The sequence below is a fragment of the Panthera pardus genome, unplaced genomic scaffold (assembly GCF_024362965.1).
Source record: "Panthera pardus isolate Hobbes unplaced genomic scaffold, ASM2436296v1 HiC_scaffold_18, whole genome shotgun sequence".
Taxonomy (NCBI): domain Eukaryota; kingdom Metazoa; phylum Chordata; class Mammalia; order Carnivora; family Felidae; genus Panthera; species Panthera pardus.
Genome location: NW_026526743.1, coordinates 13,196,330 through 13,212,943, shown reverse-complemented (window position 1 = coordinate 13,212,943; position 16,614 = coordinate 13,196,330). Strand labels below are relative to the sequence as shown.

Here is a 16,614-nt window from a genome sequence, read left to right as displayed (position 1 = left end):
ACCCTTCCTTGCCCCCTAAAGGCTCCCAGTCTTGTAGGGAAACAGATACCAATGAACCACTAAGAAATGTTTTACTTGAAAAATACTAAGAAAGTAAAAAACACCCCTAACCCTATCACTTTAAAATTACATAATGTACTAAGGGAAAGTCCCCCATCCGTCCCTGTAACACCAGCTTCCAAAGTAGTGTCAGTTAAACAGTTTGGCAGGAATCTTCCCTGAATTTTCCTAGCTAGTACAGAGAAAGGGACAATTATAACACACTTTTATAATTTGTGTGTCCAGCGCTCAGCATGATGCTTTCCACCAAAGGGGCCACCTGGATGTTTACTGAATCAATGAGGGATGTTTTGCTGCAGCTTTTCAATCAAGGGTAGGGAAGACATCTCTCCAGGGGAGTAATTCAGATTGTCTGGGGTAGGGGTAGACATTGATTGAAAATTTACATTAACTGTTAAAACATCATTTTGTATTTGGAAGGGAAAAAAAATCCCTATTTTCATAATATGACTATGGCAAATAAAGCTTGACAAGATCTTTTAGGCTGGCAGGCCCTACTGAAAAAGGTTTCCCAGAGAAACCTACTGGGTGTGGTGGGAGTGTGGGAAAAGACAGGTGACCTGTGCCTGAGGGAATCAGAGAAGGCTTCTTGGAGGAGGTGGTGCCTGACCTGAGCCCGGACAAGTAGGAGTTTACCAGGTATACGGAGTGGAGAAAGCTGTTTCAGGCATGGAAGGTAAAATGAGAGAGTAGGGGGGGGCTCCGGGAGGCGGGGGTGGGGGCCAGCAGTGGAAGACAGCGCCGGATGAGCTAGGAGGGGTGTCAGCTAGACCAGACTCCCCTCCAGGTGGCTGAAGACGTAGAAGGGGATATTTGGCTCAGATCGCTGAAGAGGCCCAGCCCCAAACTCTGTCTCTTTTTTCATTCTGAGGCAGGCAGAATGGGTCCCGGCACTTTTAGACTTGTTCCCACTGACCAGGGTTGAGTTAGTGTCCTCAACCACTGCCCCAAGAAGGTAGGGTCAGCCCACTTGGGCCATGTGACCTGAGAATAGGGGAGGGCCGGTCCCCAAGAGGAAGAGATGGCTCCTGAGGCTTGGAGAAGGGGCAGCAGGTGCCAGGGCAGCCAAACCTGGAGGTGTGTCGTCAGTGTACCCACAGGCCCCTGGCAGCCGGGAGCTGGGCCGAGGCGTACCAGTCACTCCACAACTGGTTGGGGTCTGCTGTTGCTCATCTATCCTGGAATTTTAACAGGAGGCAGCACGGGATGTAACACACAATGTGCATGTAGGTGTTTCTTCTCGCCGTCAGATGGGTCTCAGCTTTCTGGTGTCCCGCCCCAATCTCTGGGACTTCCTGGGCTCCACGTGGCAGGGCCAACCTTTGGGGGATGGGGGCACACAGAGAATCCCACACTAGAGACAGGCCACCTCTGTCCATATCCCTTCCCCCCAAACTTTAGGGCTTCCTGTAGGGAAGTGCCTGGAATGACAGAGTCATTCACGCATTCATCCAGCACTTATTAAGCACCTTGTGTATGCCAGGTGCCCGTTTGTGGCCCCAAGGGGACAGCTGTGAACAAGGCAGCAGTGGCTGCCCTTGAGGACCTTATGTTCTAGTAGGGAGCAGAGAGTAAACAGGTAAACAAATGAGCAAAACAAGACCATTTTAGAGGAAGCGTACTAAAGAAAATGAAGTGGGCTGGTGTCATAGAGGGAGGAGGCCACTCTTAATGGCGTGGCCAGGGAAAGTTTCACTGACAGGGTGGCCTTTGAAAGCCTTTGAAAGCTGACTCTGAATGAGTCAGTCATGAAGAAGCCATGGGGAGAACTTAGGAAAAGGCAACAGCAAATGCAAAGGTCCTGAGGTGGAAAGCAGCTTGACATCAGGGCACAGAGGAAAATGGTATGGCTAGAGCAGAGCAAGTGAGTGGAGGACAAGTTAAGAGGTGAGGGGGAGGCAGGCGGGACCAGGTTTTGCAGGGCCTTGTAGGGCAGATCAAGGAGTTTGGAATGTTTACCAGGGAAACATCGACAGGAAGCTGTTGGGGGTTTTAAGCAGGTGGGTGGCATGACCCCGCTGACCCTTTCCACAGCTCCCTCTGGCTGCCATGGGGAGAATGGACTGTGGGGGACCAGAGTAGAAGCGAGGGGCCCAGTGGGAAATCCTTGCAGCCATGCAGGTGGGAGATGAGGGTGATGATGGGGGTCTGAGATGCTATTTTATACGGATAGGATAGATGAAGGATGACTCCTAGGATTTGGGCTTCAGCAATCAGATGGTGGTGAGGGAGCTTCCTGAGTTGGGGAAGACAGGGGAGGCACAGTGTGATTTGGAGGGCTGGAGTAGGGAACCAGGAGTTTCCTTTTGGACACAGCAGGGTATAAAGAGTCTATTAATCATCCAAGTGGAGACATCAGATAGGCAGACGGACATCTGAAGCTGAAGCTCGGTGGAGAGGCTGGGTGTGGACAGCTCACAGCTGCCGGGCAGAGGATGGGGTTTCCTGCCCTTGAGAGTTCATGATCCGGTAGGGTGACGTGGGGGGAGTGACATGGGGGTGCAGGGCTAGCAAACGCTTGTGCTCGGGGAGCGTGTTGTGATTTCCCAGACACCTTGCAGATGCTAATACTACTCGGGCCTCCGAGCAATCCTGTAACCAGTTAGACATTATTAACCCCATTTTGTAGATGAGAAAACCGAGGCCCTGAGAAAGGTGTGGCTCAGTAATAATGACTACCATTTACGCAGGCCCACTTCAGTGAACAGAGATCGGGCTAAACACGCTATGTGCATTGTCACACTGAATTCCTTTAAGAGCCCCGTGGGGTGACTGAGACTTAAACAGGGGAAGGGGTGCCCAGGGTCCCACAGTGCGTGAAGGACAGTCAGGTTTCCAGCCCTGTGCACTGTCCCCCTATATAGTTAAGGAGGCCGAGGCCCAGAAGAAAGAAGTGGCTTCCCCCGAGTCACACAGCTAGAAGCAGGCAACAGGGCTGAGACTCAGAACCCCCAGGTTCCCAGCCGGCAGGGACCCTTGCACCCCTCTGACTTCCCTCCCACCCGATGTGGGAGCTCCCGCTGCACAGTTCCGGGCAAGTGGGGGTGCAGTTTCTCCCCAGTGGCTCCCAGGACAGGTGTTCTCTGCCTTCCCACGCAGCCCACTCCACTACCGGGTGCCCTGACACGGCTCAGAGGGTCGGGAAGCCCATCCTCATGCTGAACACAACTGATGATAATGTAGTTTACGTGGTCCCCAGACACCCCCTTCCTGTCCTCCCTGCTACGGACTTGACTCTAAGCTGTCCATGTCTTGGAATGGGGTGTCCAGAACCGGCCATGGTTTGCCATCTCAGGGGTGACTGCTGAGTGACACGCAGACACCATCCCAGGCTGGGTGGCTGCCAGAGCATGTGTGGGGGCCTGCAGTTGGGGGATGGGGAGTCTGCCCTGTGCGCTGGAGTGAGGCGCTGCACCTGGGCCCACGCGGCCCAGTTCCTTTTAAAGGCTTTCTCTCCACCTCCTTCCACCCCCAGGTGGAATTGAGTCCAAATGGGAAAATGGACAATTGCCCTCTGGTTCACCCGTGAGTCACGTAAACTGTCAGTCTTTCTGCCCCACTGTGGCCAAGATCTCAGTGTGTCAAAACGCAGCCAGTCTGCTCTGAGACTCCACCGGTCTGTCCTAGGTTTTACTCATTCAGTCATTGGAAATTCACTGATGGCCTGCTGGGTGCCTGTACTAGGGTGGAGGTGATCAGAACACAGTGATGAACAAGAAACCCAAGAAACCATCTCTTCCCTTTTCAGCGTTGGCGGGGTGTGCTAGTTTTTCTCACAGGTTAGGGACAGAGCCACTAAGTATCTTGGCCAGGGGCCCTTCCCCGGTTCTCTCCACTTCCTCTAACCTCTCTACCAGCTTGACTTGGTCGTAACACGCCCCCGAGTGGCTTCAGATTGCTCGCTGCCTGTAGATTGTGGAGAAATGGGGCCTCCTACTGGCTAACCCCAGTCCTGAGACAGCACAGCACCCAAAATCTTCTCTCTTTCTCCCATTCTGTAATTTCTTCAGTCAGCAAGCGTTTAGTGAACACCCACTATGCCCAAGCGCCTTTTTGCGTGGAGAATACAGTGAGGAATAAGGCAGACAAGTCTGTGCCCTCTCCAAGCTGGTGCCTGCTCATAGCTGATCATTGCTATAAAGGAAGGAAAAGAGTATGATGTAATAGACATTGAGGAGAGGAAGACTCATCAAAGCAGGTAGAGAAGGGAGGTTTCTCTCAGGAGGGGGCATTTTACAGAGACTTGAATGATGAAGAGGGGCCAGTCATGTGCAGATCAAGAAGGGGGGGGGGTGGACAGCATGTGCAAAGGCCCTGAGGTGGGGACCTCTTCTGGGTTCAGTAACAGGAAGGACACTAGTGTGACTGGCTTAGAGTTAGGGAGTGAGAGTTGTGAGAGACAAGGAAGGCGGGGTCATGCAGGGTCAGGGCAAGGAGTTGAATTGTTTCAAATGTGATAAAAACCAGTAGAAGCTTTATTGTTCAATTAACATTTCAGAACAGGAACCTCCTGGAGGGGGCTGTGGATAGAATTCCAGGGAGTCCATGAACTTGGATGGGAAAAGCTTATGTCTCAATTTTTTCTATCCTCTAACTGCAAATGTTGAATTTCCTTCTATTAGGAATATAGACAGCCGACCACAATAGCATTAGCAGTACTTGGCCTTTGTATAAGTATTTGGACAATGGAATACAAAGATGTTTCGATACACTTGTCACAGATCCCTTAAAATAATTGTTTTCGTTCATCATCACTTTGAAATTACAGTAGTCATCAGATGTACTGCTTGACCTTGTTATTTAATGTGCTGTAAAGAAACCCAAAGATTATTATTATCTATTCAAAATGTTTGATGATTTTTTCAATACAGTTGATTTCCTATGAAATCCTATGTATTTCATTTTATGCACTTTTCATTAAAATTTTTTAATATTTATTTTCGAGAGACAGAGAGAGACAGGGTGTGAGCCAGGGAGGGGCAGAGAGGAAGGGAGGCACAGAATCCGATGCAGGCTCCAGGCTCCCGGCCGTCAGCACAGAGCCCAACACGGGGCTCAAACCCACGAACCGCGAGATCATGATCTGAGCTGAAGTCGGACGCTTAACCAACTGAGCCATCCAGGCTCCCCGTTTCACGCATTTTTTTTTTTAACTCTGAGAAGGAGCCAGTAGGTTTCGTCAGACACCAAATAATTCAGAGCACAAAAAAGTTTAGAACTTTTAGCCCTTGAAGGTATATCGGATGGTGGAGAGGAAGGGACGGAGAGTGTCGGGACTGATCCCTGTTTCTGGTCTGAGTAACAGCGAATGGGGGTGTGTTTGGGTTTTTCATTTGGACTTCTCACCATGAGACCTTTTGCAAATTGGGTGCATTTCCCCCTCCCTTTTCTTCTCCCTGCTGATTCAGAAAGAAATCTGCAGACACCTCTCTTTTAGACGTCTGGGGAGAAAGTGGGATTTTCACTGAGTCACACTAGGGAGACAGAGTAGTTAACAACTATTGCAATCAGCAAGCTAATCAGAAGAACACTGGTAATAAGACTTTATTTCTGGCTTTATTCTTGGATTCAGTTCAGTGTGCATTTAATGGGGGCTTGCCAGACTGTTGAGGGACAGGGATGCAAGAAAACTAAGACATGGCCTCTGCCTTCTCGAGTTTCAGTGTAGCAGAGGGAAAACTGTATATAAGCAAATGCATTGCAGTTTAGAGCAGGGTGGGTTCAGTTTGTGGGGCCTGATGTTTATATGAGTTATAGGGCCTTAAATTTTTTTTTTATGTTTATTTATTTTTGAGACACAGAGCTCAAGTGGGGTAGGGGCAGAGAGAGGGAGGGAGACACAGAATCTGAAGCAGGCTCTAGGCTCTGAGCTGTCAGCACAGAGCCCGACATGGGGCTCGAACCCACAAACTGTGAGATCGTGTCCTTAGCTGAAGTCAGACACTCAACCAACTGAGCCACCCAGGTGTACAGGGCCTTTCGGAGAAAAAGAAGACAAAATTATGAAACGAAAATTAGGTATGGGGACTGGGAAGGGTTCTTTGTAAAGGGAAGGGGCTGAATCCCAAGCTTCACTCACTTGGGGGCCAGGCCTCATGTGGAAGGGAGGCTGCCATGTGAGTTATCAGGTGGAGGAGTCTTGGAAGAGAAGGCAGAATGGACAGTTTCAAAGGACAGAGTATTGGGACTTCAAACCCCTTAAGCCGAATTCTTAGATGACTGGCAGCTAGAGTGACAAAGCAAGAGGTCAGGAGCATTTGGGTACTCTGTCCACTTTCCGAAGCACATGGAGAAGGCAGAAGCCTTTGCAGTAGACAGGGAACTGCCTCGAACAGTCGAAACAGGAATGGTTGGAGAAACAGGGATGTTGGGCAGAAGTGACTGTTCAATTGGGTCAGTGGGTGTGGGACAGCTTTATTTCTTTATGTATGCTAGGTAAATGTTCAAAACTCGAGATACGGAAGGATTTACAGTCTTGCCAGTTTCTGGTGTAGTTTTCCAGGTATAGTCTACGCATACCCAGGGAATACCTAGATATACTTGAAAACACACACACACACACACACACACACACACACAAACAGCAGCACATCATACCCTCTGTCATGCCTCTTGAGCTCTCCACTCAACAGGACATCTTGGAGATTGTTCCATATCAGGACACAAAGAGTGTCCTCCTCCTTTTTCATGAATGCATAGTATTGCACCATAAAGATCCACCCTAATTCATTTACCTATTCCCCACTGCTGTGCATTCAGCTTGTTTCCACTCTTTTGCTAAAACACTGCAGGCTGCTAGGAATATCCTTCTAGACAGATTACTTTGCACAAGTGTGAATGTATCTCTAAGATGAATTCCTAGAAGTGGAATGGGTCAAAGGGTATATGCCTTTGTAATTCTTTTTTTTTTTTAATTTTTTTTTAACGTTTATTTATTTTTGAGACAGAGAGAGACAGAGCATGAATGGGGGAGGGTCAGAGAGAGGGAGACACAGAATTGAAACAGGCTCCGGGCTCTGAGCTGTCAGCACAGGGGCCCGATGCGGGGCTCGAACTCACGGACCGCGAGATCGTGACCTGAGCTGAAGTCGGCGCTCAACCGACTGAGCCACCCAGGCGCCCCTATGCCTTTGTAATTCTGACAGACGTTGCCAAATTATCTTCTCACCAGTGACACCTAAGAGTGTTTGCTTCCTCATACACCCCGACACAGCATGTTATGCACTGCTGTTCTCTTTGTTGATCCAATAGGAGAAAGAAAAAAAAGTATCTCAGTGCAGTTGTAGCCATATTTCTCTTCTTGTGAATGAATCTGAATATTTTTTCATTCGTTTGTATTGAATGTATTTTGTATTTCCTTTGCTGGGCAATCACCAGACCTGTTGCCCAGATTACTATTGGATTGTTAGTTATTTTCTTATTGATTTGTAATCACTCTTTATATGTTGAAGAAATGAACCCATTTGTGTCAAGTTACTTATGTTTTTCCTCAGCTTGTTTACTTCCTAGGACATTAAATTGGTCTTTGGAATAATAATAGCACTGGGAGGAATTGAGGGGCATGAGTCATCCCTCTGTTTCCCCTAAGGCAAAATAATGTCACTCTAAGTCACATAATTTTCAACTGCGCATAAAAGTTGTTGAGTAAATTATGAAGCATCAGTGTTGGTTCATTCGACAAATATATGTGGAGTACTTACTGGGTGCCAGATGCTATTCTAGATGCTGAGATTATAATGATGACCAAAACCACCAAGATCACACTCTCGTGGAGCTGACTTACCAGTGAGGGAGATGCACTGTGAAAGCGTAAACAGAAAAAGAGGTACCTTGAGATAGTGATAAGTCTTATAAAGGAGGTGAAATGGAGGTAACAGGAGGTATGGTGGTGGCTGGTTTAGATTAGATGATCAAGGAGGATATCTCTGAAGAGGTGATTTTACATGAGGACCTGAGTGACAAGAAGGGTCCAGGAATATAAGAACTAGAACTGCCTGGCAGAGGGAGCCTTTGCACATGCAAAGGTCCTGAGGTAGGAAGACTAGGACAGGTTTCAGTATTAAGGACCATAGAGATCAGATGAATAGTTTTTATTGTATTGTTCTGGCTGCAAGAAGCCATTGGAGTGTTGTGTATGTGTGTGTAAGGGGGTCTTGCTTTTTCTTTTGGAAATGTTCAAACCTAAAAGTACAGAGTATGATATAAGGAACTGCATGTACCTTCACCCAGCTCAATAGATATCAACATTTTGCCAATCCTGTTTCATCTATCTCCTCACTTTCTTGGTGGAGATGCTGGATTTTTTTTTCTCTCCCTCTTTCCCTTAAAAAAAGGGGGCACCTGGGTGGCTCAGTTGGTTAAGTGTCCAACTCTTGGTTTCGGCTCAGGTCACGATGTCACAATTTGTGAGTTCAAGCCCCACACTGGGCTCCATGCTGACAGTGTGGAAGCTGCTTGGGATTCTCTCTCTCCCTTTCTCTCTGCCCTTCCCTTGCTCGCTCGCTCTCTCGCTCTCAAAATAAATAAATAAGCATAAAAAGGTTTTGAAATTTTTTCATTGAAGTATAACAAATACTAAAAGTGCACAGATCACTGACACTCACAAACTGAGCACACCCACGTAACTCGCACCCAGATTGAGAACTGTATATGGCCAGCTCCCCAGGAGCCCCTGGGATGCCTTCTAGCCTCCACCTCCCAAACTTCTATCATGCAAATGGGACCATACAGGATGTTCTCTATCATGTCTAACTTCTTCCACGTATCATGTTTGGGAAGTTTATAGTGCTGTGTGTTCTTATAGATTGTAGACTGCCCCTTCTCGTTGTTGTTCCAGTGAATCAGTTTACTTACCTATTCAATTTTTTTTTAACGTTTATTTATTTTTTGAGAGACAGAGAGAGACAGAGCATGAGCAGGGGAGGGGCAGAGAGAGAGGGAGACACAGAATCTGAAGCAGGCTCCAGGCTCTGGGCTGTCAGCACAGAGCCCGATGCGGGGCTCGAACCCATGAGCAGTGAGATCATGACCTGAGCTGAAGCCAGACATTTAACCAACTGAGCCACCCAGGCGCCCCAACCTATTCGATTCTTGATGGGTACTTGGGCTTTCTTCAGGTTTTGGCTATTACAGATGGTTCTGCCGTGAACATTCTGATACATGTCTTCTGGTGAGCACACATATGCACTTATGGGGGCTTATACCCTGGCGTGGCACCACTGGGTCATGAGGCAGGCGTAGGCTCGGCTTTCATAAACAGTGCCAGTATTTGTCTGCTAGGGCCGTCCTAACAAATGACTACAAACTGGCTGTCTTAACAGAAATTTAGGGGCGCCTGGGTGGCTCCGTGGGTTAAGCATAGGACTCTTGATCTCAGCTCAGATCTTGATCTCAGGGTTGTGAGTCCAAGCCCCTCATTGGGCTCCACACTGGGCGTGAAGCCTATTTAAAAACAACAACAACAACAACAAACCGTAGACATTATTCCACAGTTCTAGAAGCTCCAAGTCCCAAGCTAGTGTGTTGGCAGGTTGGCCAATCTTCTCTCTGGGTCTCTTCACAGTGCCTGCCCTCTGTGCATGTTTGTCTCTGTGTCCAAACTCCCCCTTACCCTATAGATACCTGTCATATCGGATTAGGACCCATCCTGAAGACTTAGTTCTACCTTGATCATCTTGATCTTTTCCTCAGCTTGTTTACTTCCTAGGACATTAAATTGGTCTTTGGAATAATAATAGCACTGGGAGGAATTGAGGGGCATGAGTCATCCCTCTGTTTCCCCAAAGGCAAAATAATGTCACTCTAAGTAACATAATTTTCAACTACACATGAAAGTTGTTGAGTAAATTATGAAGCATCAGTGTTGGTTTATCTGACAAATATACACGGAGCACAAATATATGTGGTTCACATATATGTGAACCCCTCCAGGGTTCTGGGGGTTAGGATTCCTACCTATCTTTTGAGGGGAGGACACAATTCAAACCATAACATTACCAAAGAGTCTTCCAAAGTGGTTGAACCAATTTACTCACTCACTATTTGCTGGAGTATTTTAAAGGTAATTCCAGACATGATTATCATTTGCCTTGAGTGTTTTAAAAGGAGGGAAGAGTTGGTCTGATTTACATTTTTAAACGATGCTATTTGTTCTGTGGGAATGTAAGACAAGGCAAATATTTCTTTAAGAAAGAAAAGGTAAATAAAGAGCGAGCCCTCCTGGGACAGCCCAGATAGGATGTTCTGATAGCCACGGGGTTGGGGGAAGCCTCCTGGGTGCCCTTGGCTCAGGGGCGCCATTCAGAGACCAGGTTCTATCCCTCCCTGCCCGCTGCCCGCTGCCCGGAGCCAGGGCAGGCAATGCAGATGGAGCTGGGCCAGGACTCAGGCTGCCTTTCTGTCCACCCCCCCTCCCTGCCAGGACATACAGCAGCTCCTCCAGCTTCAGCAGCTGGTGCTTGTGCCGGGTCACCACCTCCAGCCACCCGCTCAGTTCCTGCTGCCGCAGGCCCAGCAGAGTCAGCCAGGTAAGGTCCCACCAGGATGGGTCCCTGACGATGTTTCCACAAAACTCTCCCTCCCCCCTCACCTCGTGCATTCCCCTTGTCTCTCCAGGCCTGCTACCGACGCCAAATCTCTTCCAGCTACCTCAGCAAACCCAGGGAGCTCTTCTGACCTCCCAGCCCCGGGCCGGACTGCCCACGCAGGTGAGAATGTCCCCCGAGTGTGCCAGGCTGGGTGAGCAGGGGTGGGAAGGAGAGGGCCTCCTCTCCCTTTGACCCTCCCCACAACTATCAGGGCCAGGACAGGAGTCAGGAGATCTGGGGTCCAGCCCTGCTGTGCCACTGATTTGCTATGGGACCTCAGTCAAGCTGCTCTCCCTGTCTGGGTCAGCCTCTTCCTCCACAGAATGAGGGGAGTCAGCCAGGCCAGTGGCTCTTAGCCCTTTCAGACACATGGACTCCTTTGAGAAACCTGATGAATGATTTTGATCTGACCCCTGCTGTCCCAAAATGCACCCGTGCCTAAGTACACAAAAAACCTATAGGCTGTGGCCTAGCCTTTCAGTTTGCTGACTGGCTTCTAGACTTTAATAATAATCCTTCATGATTCTTTACGGATTTCAACACTCCCTCCTACCCATTTTTTGAACAGTCCTTTCAAAAAATATGAACAATTTCAGAAAGCCCCCCAAATGTGGGGACTAATACAGGGCTGAGCGGCAATTATGAAATCCAAAATGCTTGGAAAACCAAGCTGTTTTTATAATGTGAGACCAGAAGTCATTTGGCTGCAAAACCCCTCTAGACCTGGGGCAAGGAGTATGGCTTTCCTTCCTCCCTCCTGCGTGATAGTCCTGCTTTGCTGGGGGCTGTTAATGTGTTCAATTATGGGGTGATGCCTTGACCCTGATGGGGGGGGGGTCACCTTATTTCTGATATGTGCCCATGTAGGCTTTCTAAAATCTGCAAAATTTCTGAATTCCAAAACACATCTGGCCCCAGCATTCCGGTCATGGATCAAGGATTTTTGTCACCAATGTGGCTGCACTCACCACCTGTTTCAGATCTTTTATTTGTAGGGAAGTGAAGCATTCCAGAGAGAGAGAGAGCAGTTGCTTCTTTGTAAATCCCCCAGTAACCCTCCTCATCTACTTTAAAAAATACTTTCACTTTAAAAAAGTAAAAATAAAAATACTTTCACTTAATTTGCAACCTTGAACCGGATTCTCCCAATAACCCCATGGGTTCAGTAGAGCAGCCACGATTATTTCCCTCCTGCAGAGGGGAAAACGGAGGCCCAGGGAGATTTTAAGAAACTTGCCTGAATTACCCTGGAATTCGGTAGCACAGTGCTTGATTCCCTGCCTGACAGAAGGATAAAACCATGGCCCACATCCCCCCCCACCCCGGGGGGAAAAAGCCCTGAAATAGTTCATAGTTTTTGAAAGGGGTGTTAAAAAACAAATGGGTAGGAGGGAGCGTTGAAATCCGTAAAGAATCATGAAGGATTATTATTAAAGGAGCTGGCTGCTCCTTTCTGGGAGTTTGCAGGCTGGGGGTGGGGGGATGTGTAGAGAGTTCCAGGCAGTGAGAGGACCCTAGTGGAGAAGCAGAGTGTCTCTTTGCTGGGGACTGACAATGAGTGTGGATCAGCCTCCTGGGGACAGGTAGAGGAGAGTGAGCAGGAAGAGGCTGGACGGCAGGGAGGGAGGGGGGGAGGGAGGGGGAACCGCGCAGCCGTTGCTGAGCCCCATCCCGGTCCTCGGCCCTGCATCCCACCCTCCTGCCGACCCCACCAGGCCGTGACCCGCCCCACGCTGCCCGACCCGCACCTCTCGCACCCGCAGCCCCCCAAATGCTTGGAGCCACCATCCCACCCCGAGGAGCCCAGTGACCTGGAGGAGCTGGAGCAGTTCGCCCGCACCTTCAAGCAGCGCCGCATCAAGCTGGGCTTCACGCAGGTCTGGGGCCACCGGGCAGGACGGGCTATGGGCAGAGGGTGACCGGGCCTGGCCAGGTGGTGGGTGAGGCACGGGCCACGCCTCTCTTGGGCACCCGCTACCCAACTCCTGGGCCGGGGGGCGTGGCCAGGTGGTGGGCGGGACGAGAGGCCGAAGTCGGCTGGTGGGCGGGGCCAGGGTGTGGCCCAGAGGTCTGGCCCTGACCACCTTCCCATTCCCGCCCCACTGGGCCAGGGTGACGTGGGCCTGGCCATGGGCAAGCTCTACGGCAACGACTTTAGCCAGACGACCATCTCCCGTTTCGAGGCCCTCAACCTGAGCTTCAAGAACATGTGCAAACTCAAGCCCCTCCTGGAGAAGTGGCTCAATGACGCAGGTTGGGATTGCGCTGGGGCTCCCAGAGGGGCGGCCGGCTGTGGGCGCGGGAGGCGCCCTCTCATGCTCCCCGTCTCCTCCCGGGCACAGAGACTATGTCTGTGGACTCAAGTCTGCCCAGTCCCAACCAGCTGAGCAGCCCCAGCCTGGGTTTCGACGGGCTCCCCGGCCGGAGACGCAAGAAGAGGACCAGCATTGAGACAAACGTCCGCTTCGCCTTAGAGAAGAGTTTTCTAGCGGTGAGACCCCGGCCTCCAGGGCGGCCCTGACGGCCGGCGGGGATGGGGGCCGAGGAGGGAGGGGGTTGGACCTGCGGTTAACGGAGCCCTTCTGCCCGCAGAACCAGAAGCCTACCTCAGAGGAGATCCTGCTGATCGCGGAGCAGCTGCACATGGAGAAGGAGGTGATCCGCGTCTGGTTCTGCAACCGGCGCCAGAAGGAAAAACGCATCAACCCCTGCAGCGCAGCCCCCATGTTGCCCAGCCCGGGGAAGCCGGCCAGCTACAGCCCCCATCTGGTACCCAGAACGCTTCTGGGGGGTGGGGGCATAAAGCTCTGGCAGGCTCTGGGAGACCCCCGCCCCTAGGCAGGCGCTTCTGTGAAGCCAGGCCTACTTGGTTGTCCACAGTGCCTAGCACGGAGGCAGGGAGACTCACCCTTGGGGACCGTCTGTCACATGGATAAAGCATAGTCACACAGGGACACAGTTTCCAAGGAACTGCGGTCTTATGTGAGAGATGCAGGCACCCACAGACACACACCGACATAGCCAAAAACAGTTATCACAGGGCGGGGCCTCACAGGGATGGATCCCAGGTAGGGGATGGAGGTACTCCCACACACAGGTTCACAACCACACAGAGGCAGGCAGGGACAGCATTACATACTGAGTATACACTCAGGCCCACCGCAGCACACAGACCCACTCGGGATCAGACACACTGGGACACCCTTTCATTGCATCTAGTGCGGAAAGGGCTGCGACACTACAGCGAGGAACAAGGGGCCCAGAGGAGCGTCCCACCCTTCCCTGGTATGGAGGAAGAAGGGACCATCCGAGCTGAGTTATAAAGGACAAGGGAGAGGTAGCCAGCCACGTGAAGCCCAGGCAAGGGGCTGCTGTGCAAAAAGGCCTGGAAGCCTGGGTGTGCTGAGCCCAATCTGAAGAACTCCAGTGCAATTTAATGTGATTGGAGTGGGAATGTATATGTATATGAGTAGGGGTAGGGGATAGGCAGGGGCCAGACTCCCAGGTAACATGCTGAGGAGCTCGAACTTGAACCTTAGGCGGTGAGGAGCTGAGGAAGAGTTTTGAGCTGAGGAGGGAGAGGGTCACATTAAGAGTGAGGTTTCTAGAGCTGATGGAAGCATGAGACTGGAGGCACGGAGGCCAAGAAGGAGGCTGCTGGGTGGTTCCAGAAAATCAAGGCAATGTGACATCCCAACACTCTGATGCAGAGACACCCCTGGTCATCATAACCCCCCCCCACACACACACACACATACACGTGCACGCGTGCACTTCAGACCTGCAACTGGTTGGTGTCAGAAGAGAGGTGGGGGAACACTCTCAGTTGAGGATTATTTCCTCCCTGTGGCTCAGGATCACTTAGGTAGATGCTAAGATAGATATGATGGAATGAACTTGGCATAATACAAGCATAGCATTGTGCCCAAAGCCCCTTCACTCCCCAGCCTGGGGGCAGATGAACGGGGGTCTTACCGTCAGAGAGTATCATGGGGGCTGCTGGGAAAGTGGCCTAACCATGCCTTCTTTCCTCTCTCCCCAGGTCACACCCCAAGGGGGCGCCGGGACCTTGCCATTGTCCCAAGCTTCCAGCAGTCTGAGCACAACAGGTCAGGGAGGGCAGAAGCCCGTGAGGGGGCATTGGGAGCACACAGTGCAGGCACCGGTTTTTCTAGTGGCCTAGGGTGCCTGTGGGCCTCAAGGCTGAGCTTGGGGATGAGGGAGGCAGGGGGCACAGAGGGGAGAGAGTGACCTTACCCCTCCTTGCGGGAGCAGTTCAGCTTTCATCTGCTCCAGGATTTCATATGAGAAAAGCTTGGGGTTGCTAAAAGTTGAACTTGGGTTCTGTTCCTGACATTTTAAACTCTGTGAACTCCAGAAGTGACTTTACCTCTCTGAGCCTCAGTTTTTTATAAAATTATTGTGAATGTATAATATCTACAAAGCTATATACGTGAATATGTACATATAAGAGTATGTATATGGATTTGGGTGTGTGTAATACACACATACATATACACACGGCTACTTGTGCATAAAGCCCCCCTTGCTGCCTTCCTGGGGCAGGGCATGTGTAACAGGAGCCTGGCTGGCTCAGGCAGTAGAGTAGCTCTTGATCTTGGGGTCGTGAGATCGAGCCCCGCATTGGGTGTAGAGATTACTGAAATAAATAAAGTAAAAAAGGGATAAACAAACAAACAAACAAACAAACAAACGCCATATTGATTTTTCTCACGTTAAGAAATCATAAGTGGAAGTTTATAAAGTAGTAAGGGTGTGCCTGGCACTATCTAAACTCTTTAGAAAAAATATTAACTCACTTTATCTTCACACCCTTTTAATGAAGCAGCTTCTATTATTATGCCCATTTTCCACATTAGGGAACTGAAGACCAGAGAGGTAAAGGCACTCGTCCAAGGGTACAGGTGGGGCCTAACGGTCAGGAAATTGCTGCCTTGGCTGTCTGGCCTGAGTCTGGGCTCCGAGCCCCGTCCTCCTCGGCGCGCACAGCCGCAACCCCCTGCCTGGCCCCCAGAGGGAGCCACAGGGCGTGGTCTTCAGGGCGCCCGGTTCGGTCCGCGGGAGAGGGGGAGCCGGCGCTGAGGTTCGGGGCGGGGTTCGCACCGTGTGAGCGCACTGGGCACAGGGCTCGGCTCAGTGCATGGCGGCTGCTCACACTGCGATTAGCGGTTGCTGTCACCGGGGCTGTGGGCAGAGAGGGCGGGAGGCCTGTCTGTTCCTCCGGAGGAGATACGAGCTGGGCCGCAAGACGAGCCGGAGTCGACCCGGGCGGGGTCCTCTGAGGAGGACGAGTGGAAGCTCAAGTCTCCATCTCTCTGTCTCTCTCTGGCAGTTACTACCTTATCCTCAGCTGTGGGGACGCTCCACCCCAGCCGGACAGCCGGAGGGGGTGGGGGCGGGGGCGGGGCCGCGCCCCCCCTCAATTCCATCCCCTCTGTCACTCCCCCACCCCCGGCCACCACCAACAGCACAAATCCCAGCCCTCAAGGCAGCCACTCGGCTATCGGCTTGTCGGGCCTGAACCCCAGCACGGGGTAAGTGGACGGCTGCAGTTAGGGAGGCTGTGGGGAGAGAAGCAGGGTCGCCGCCGCTGCTTCCCGGGTGGGAGCCGCGCCCCAGTTCTGCCGCCGGCGGGTCCCTGCCCCTGCTAACGCCTCTGCTTTGCCTCTTGCAGAAGCACAATGGTGGGGTTGAGCTCCGGGCTGAGTCCAGCCCTCATGAGCAACAACCCTTTGGCCACTATCCAAGGTGCGTGCTGCCTCATGTCACTCCCATCGCCTCCAGCCTGGCCCCCTGGGGCCTCGAGCCCCCCCCCATTGCTGCTCCAGCCATGCCATCCTGCCCCTGCTCACTGCATCGCTCGCCTCTTCATACCCATCTCACCTTTGGGGAAGGTGTGAGGGGTGCTGATGGGGATCAGTGGGGCAGATGGGAAGACAGGGGACGC

General features: G+C 51.3%; 1 protein-coding gene across 10 annotated transcripts in view; it reads left to right on the top strand.

Moving 5' to 3' along the window:
- POU2F2 (POU class 2 homeobox 2) overlaps nt 1-16,614 on the top strand; it is a 76,223-nt gene that overhangs the window by 57,324 nt on the left and 2,285 nt on the right. For 4 of the 10 annotated variants that reach the window (XM_053905859.1, XM_053905861.1, XM_019434537.2 and 1 more), the window contains 9 exons: nt 10,481-10,586; nt 10,675-10,766; nt 12,410-12,523; nt 12,758-12,899; nt 12,989-13,137; nt 13,239-13,415; nt 14,689-14,755; nt 16,000-16,201; nt 16,342-16,415. In XM_053905859.1, coding sequence (XP_053761834.1) covers nt 10,481-10,586; nt 10,675-10,766; nt 12,410-12,523; nt 12,758-12,899; nt 12,989-13,137; nt 13,239-13,415; nt 14,689-14,755; nt 16,000-16,201; nt 16,342-16,415 — 1,123 coding nt within the window. Of the gene's footprint in view, nt 1-10,480; nt 10,587-10,674; nt 10,767-12,361; nt 12,524-12,757; nt 12,900-12,988; nt 13,138-13,238; nt 13,416-14,688; nt 14,756-15,999; nt 16,202-16,341; nt 16,416-16,614 lie in introns of all 10 variants that reach the window. The other 6 variants (XM_019434536.2, XM_019434532.2, XM_019434540.2 and 3 more) reach the window with 3 other exon arrangements.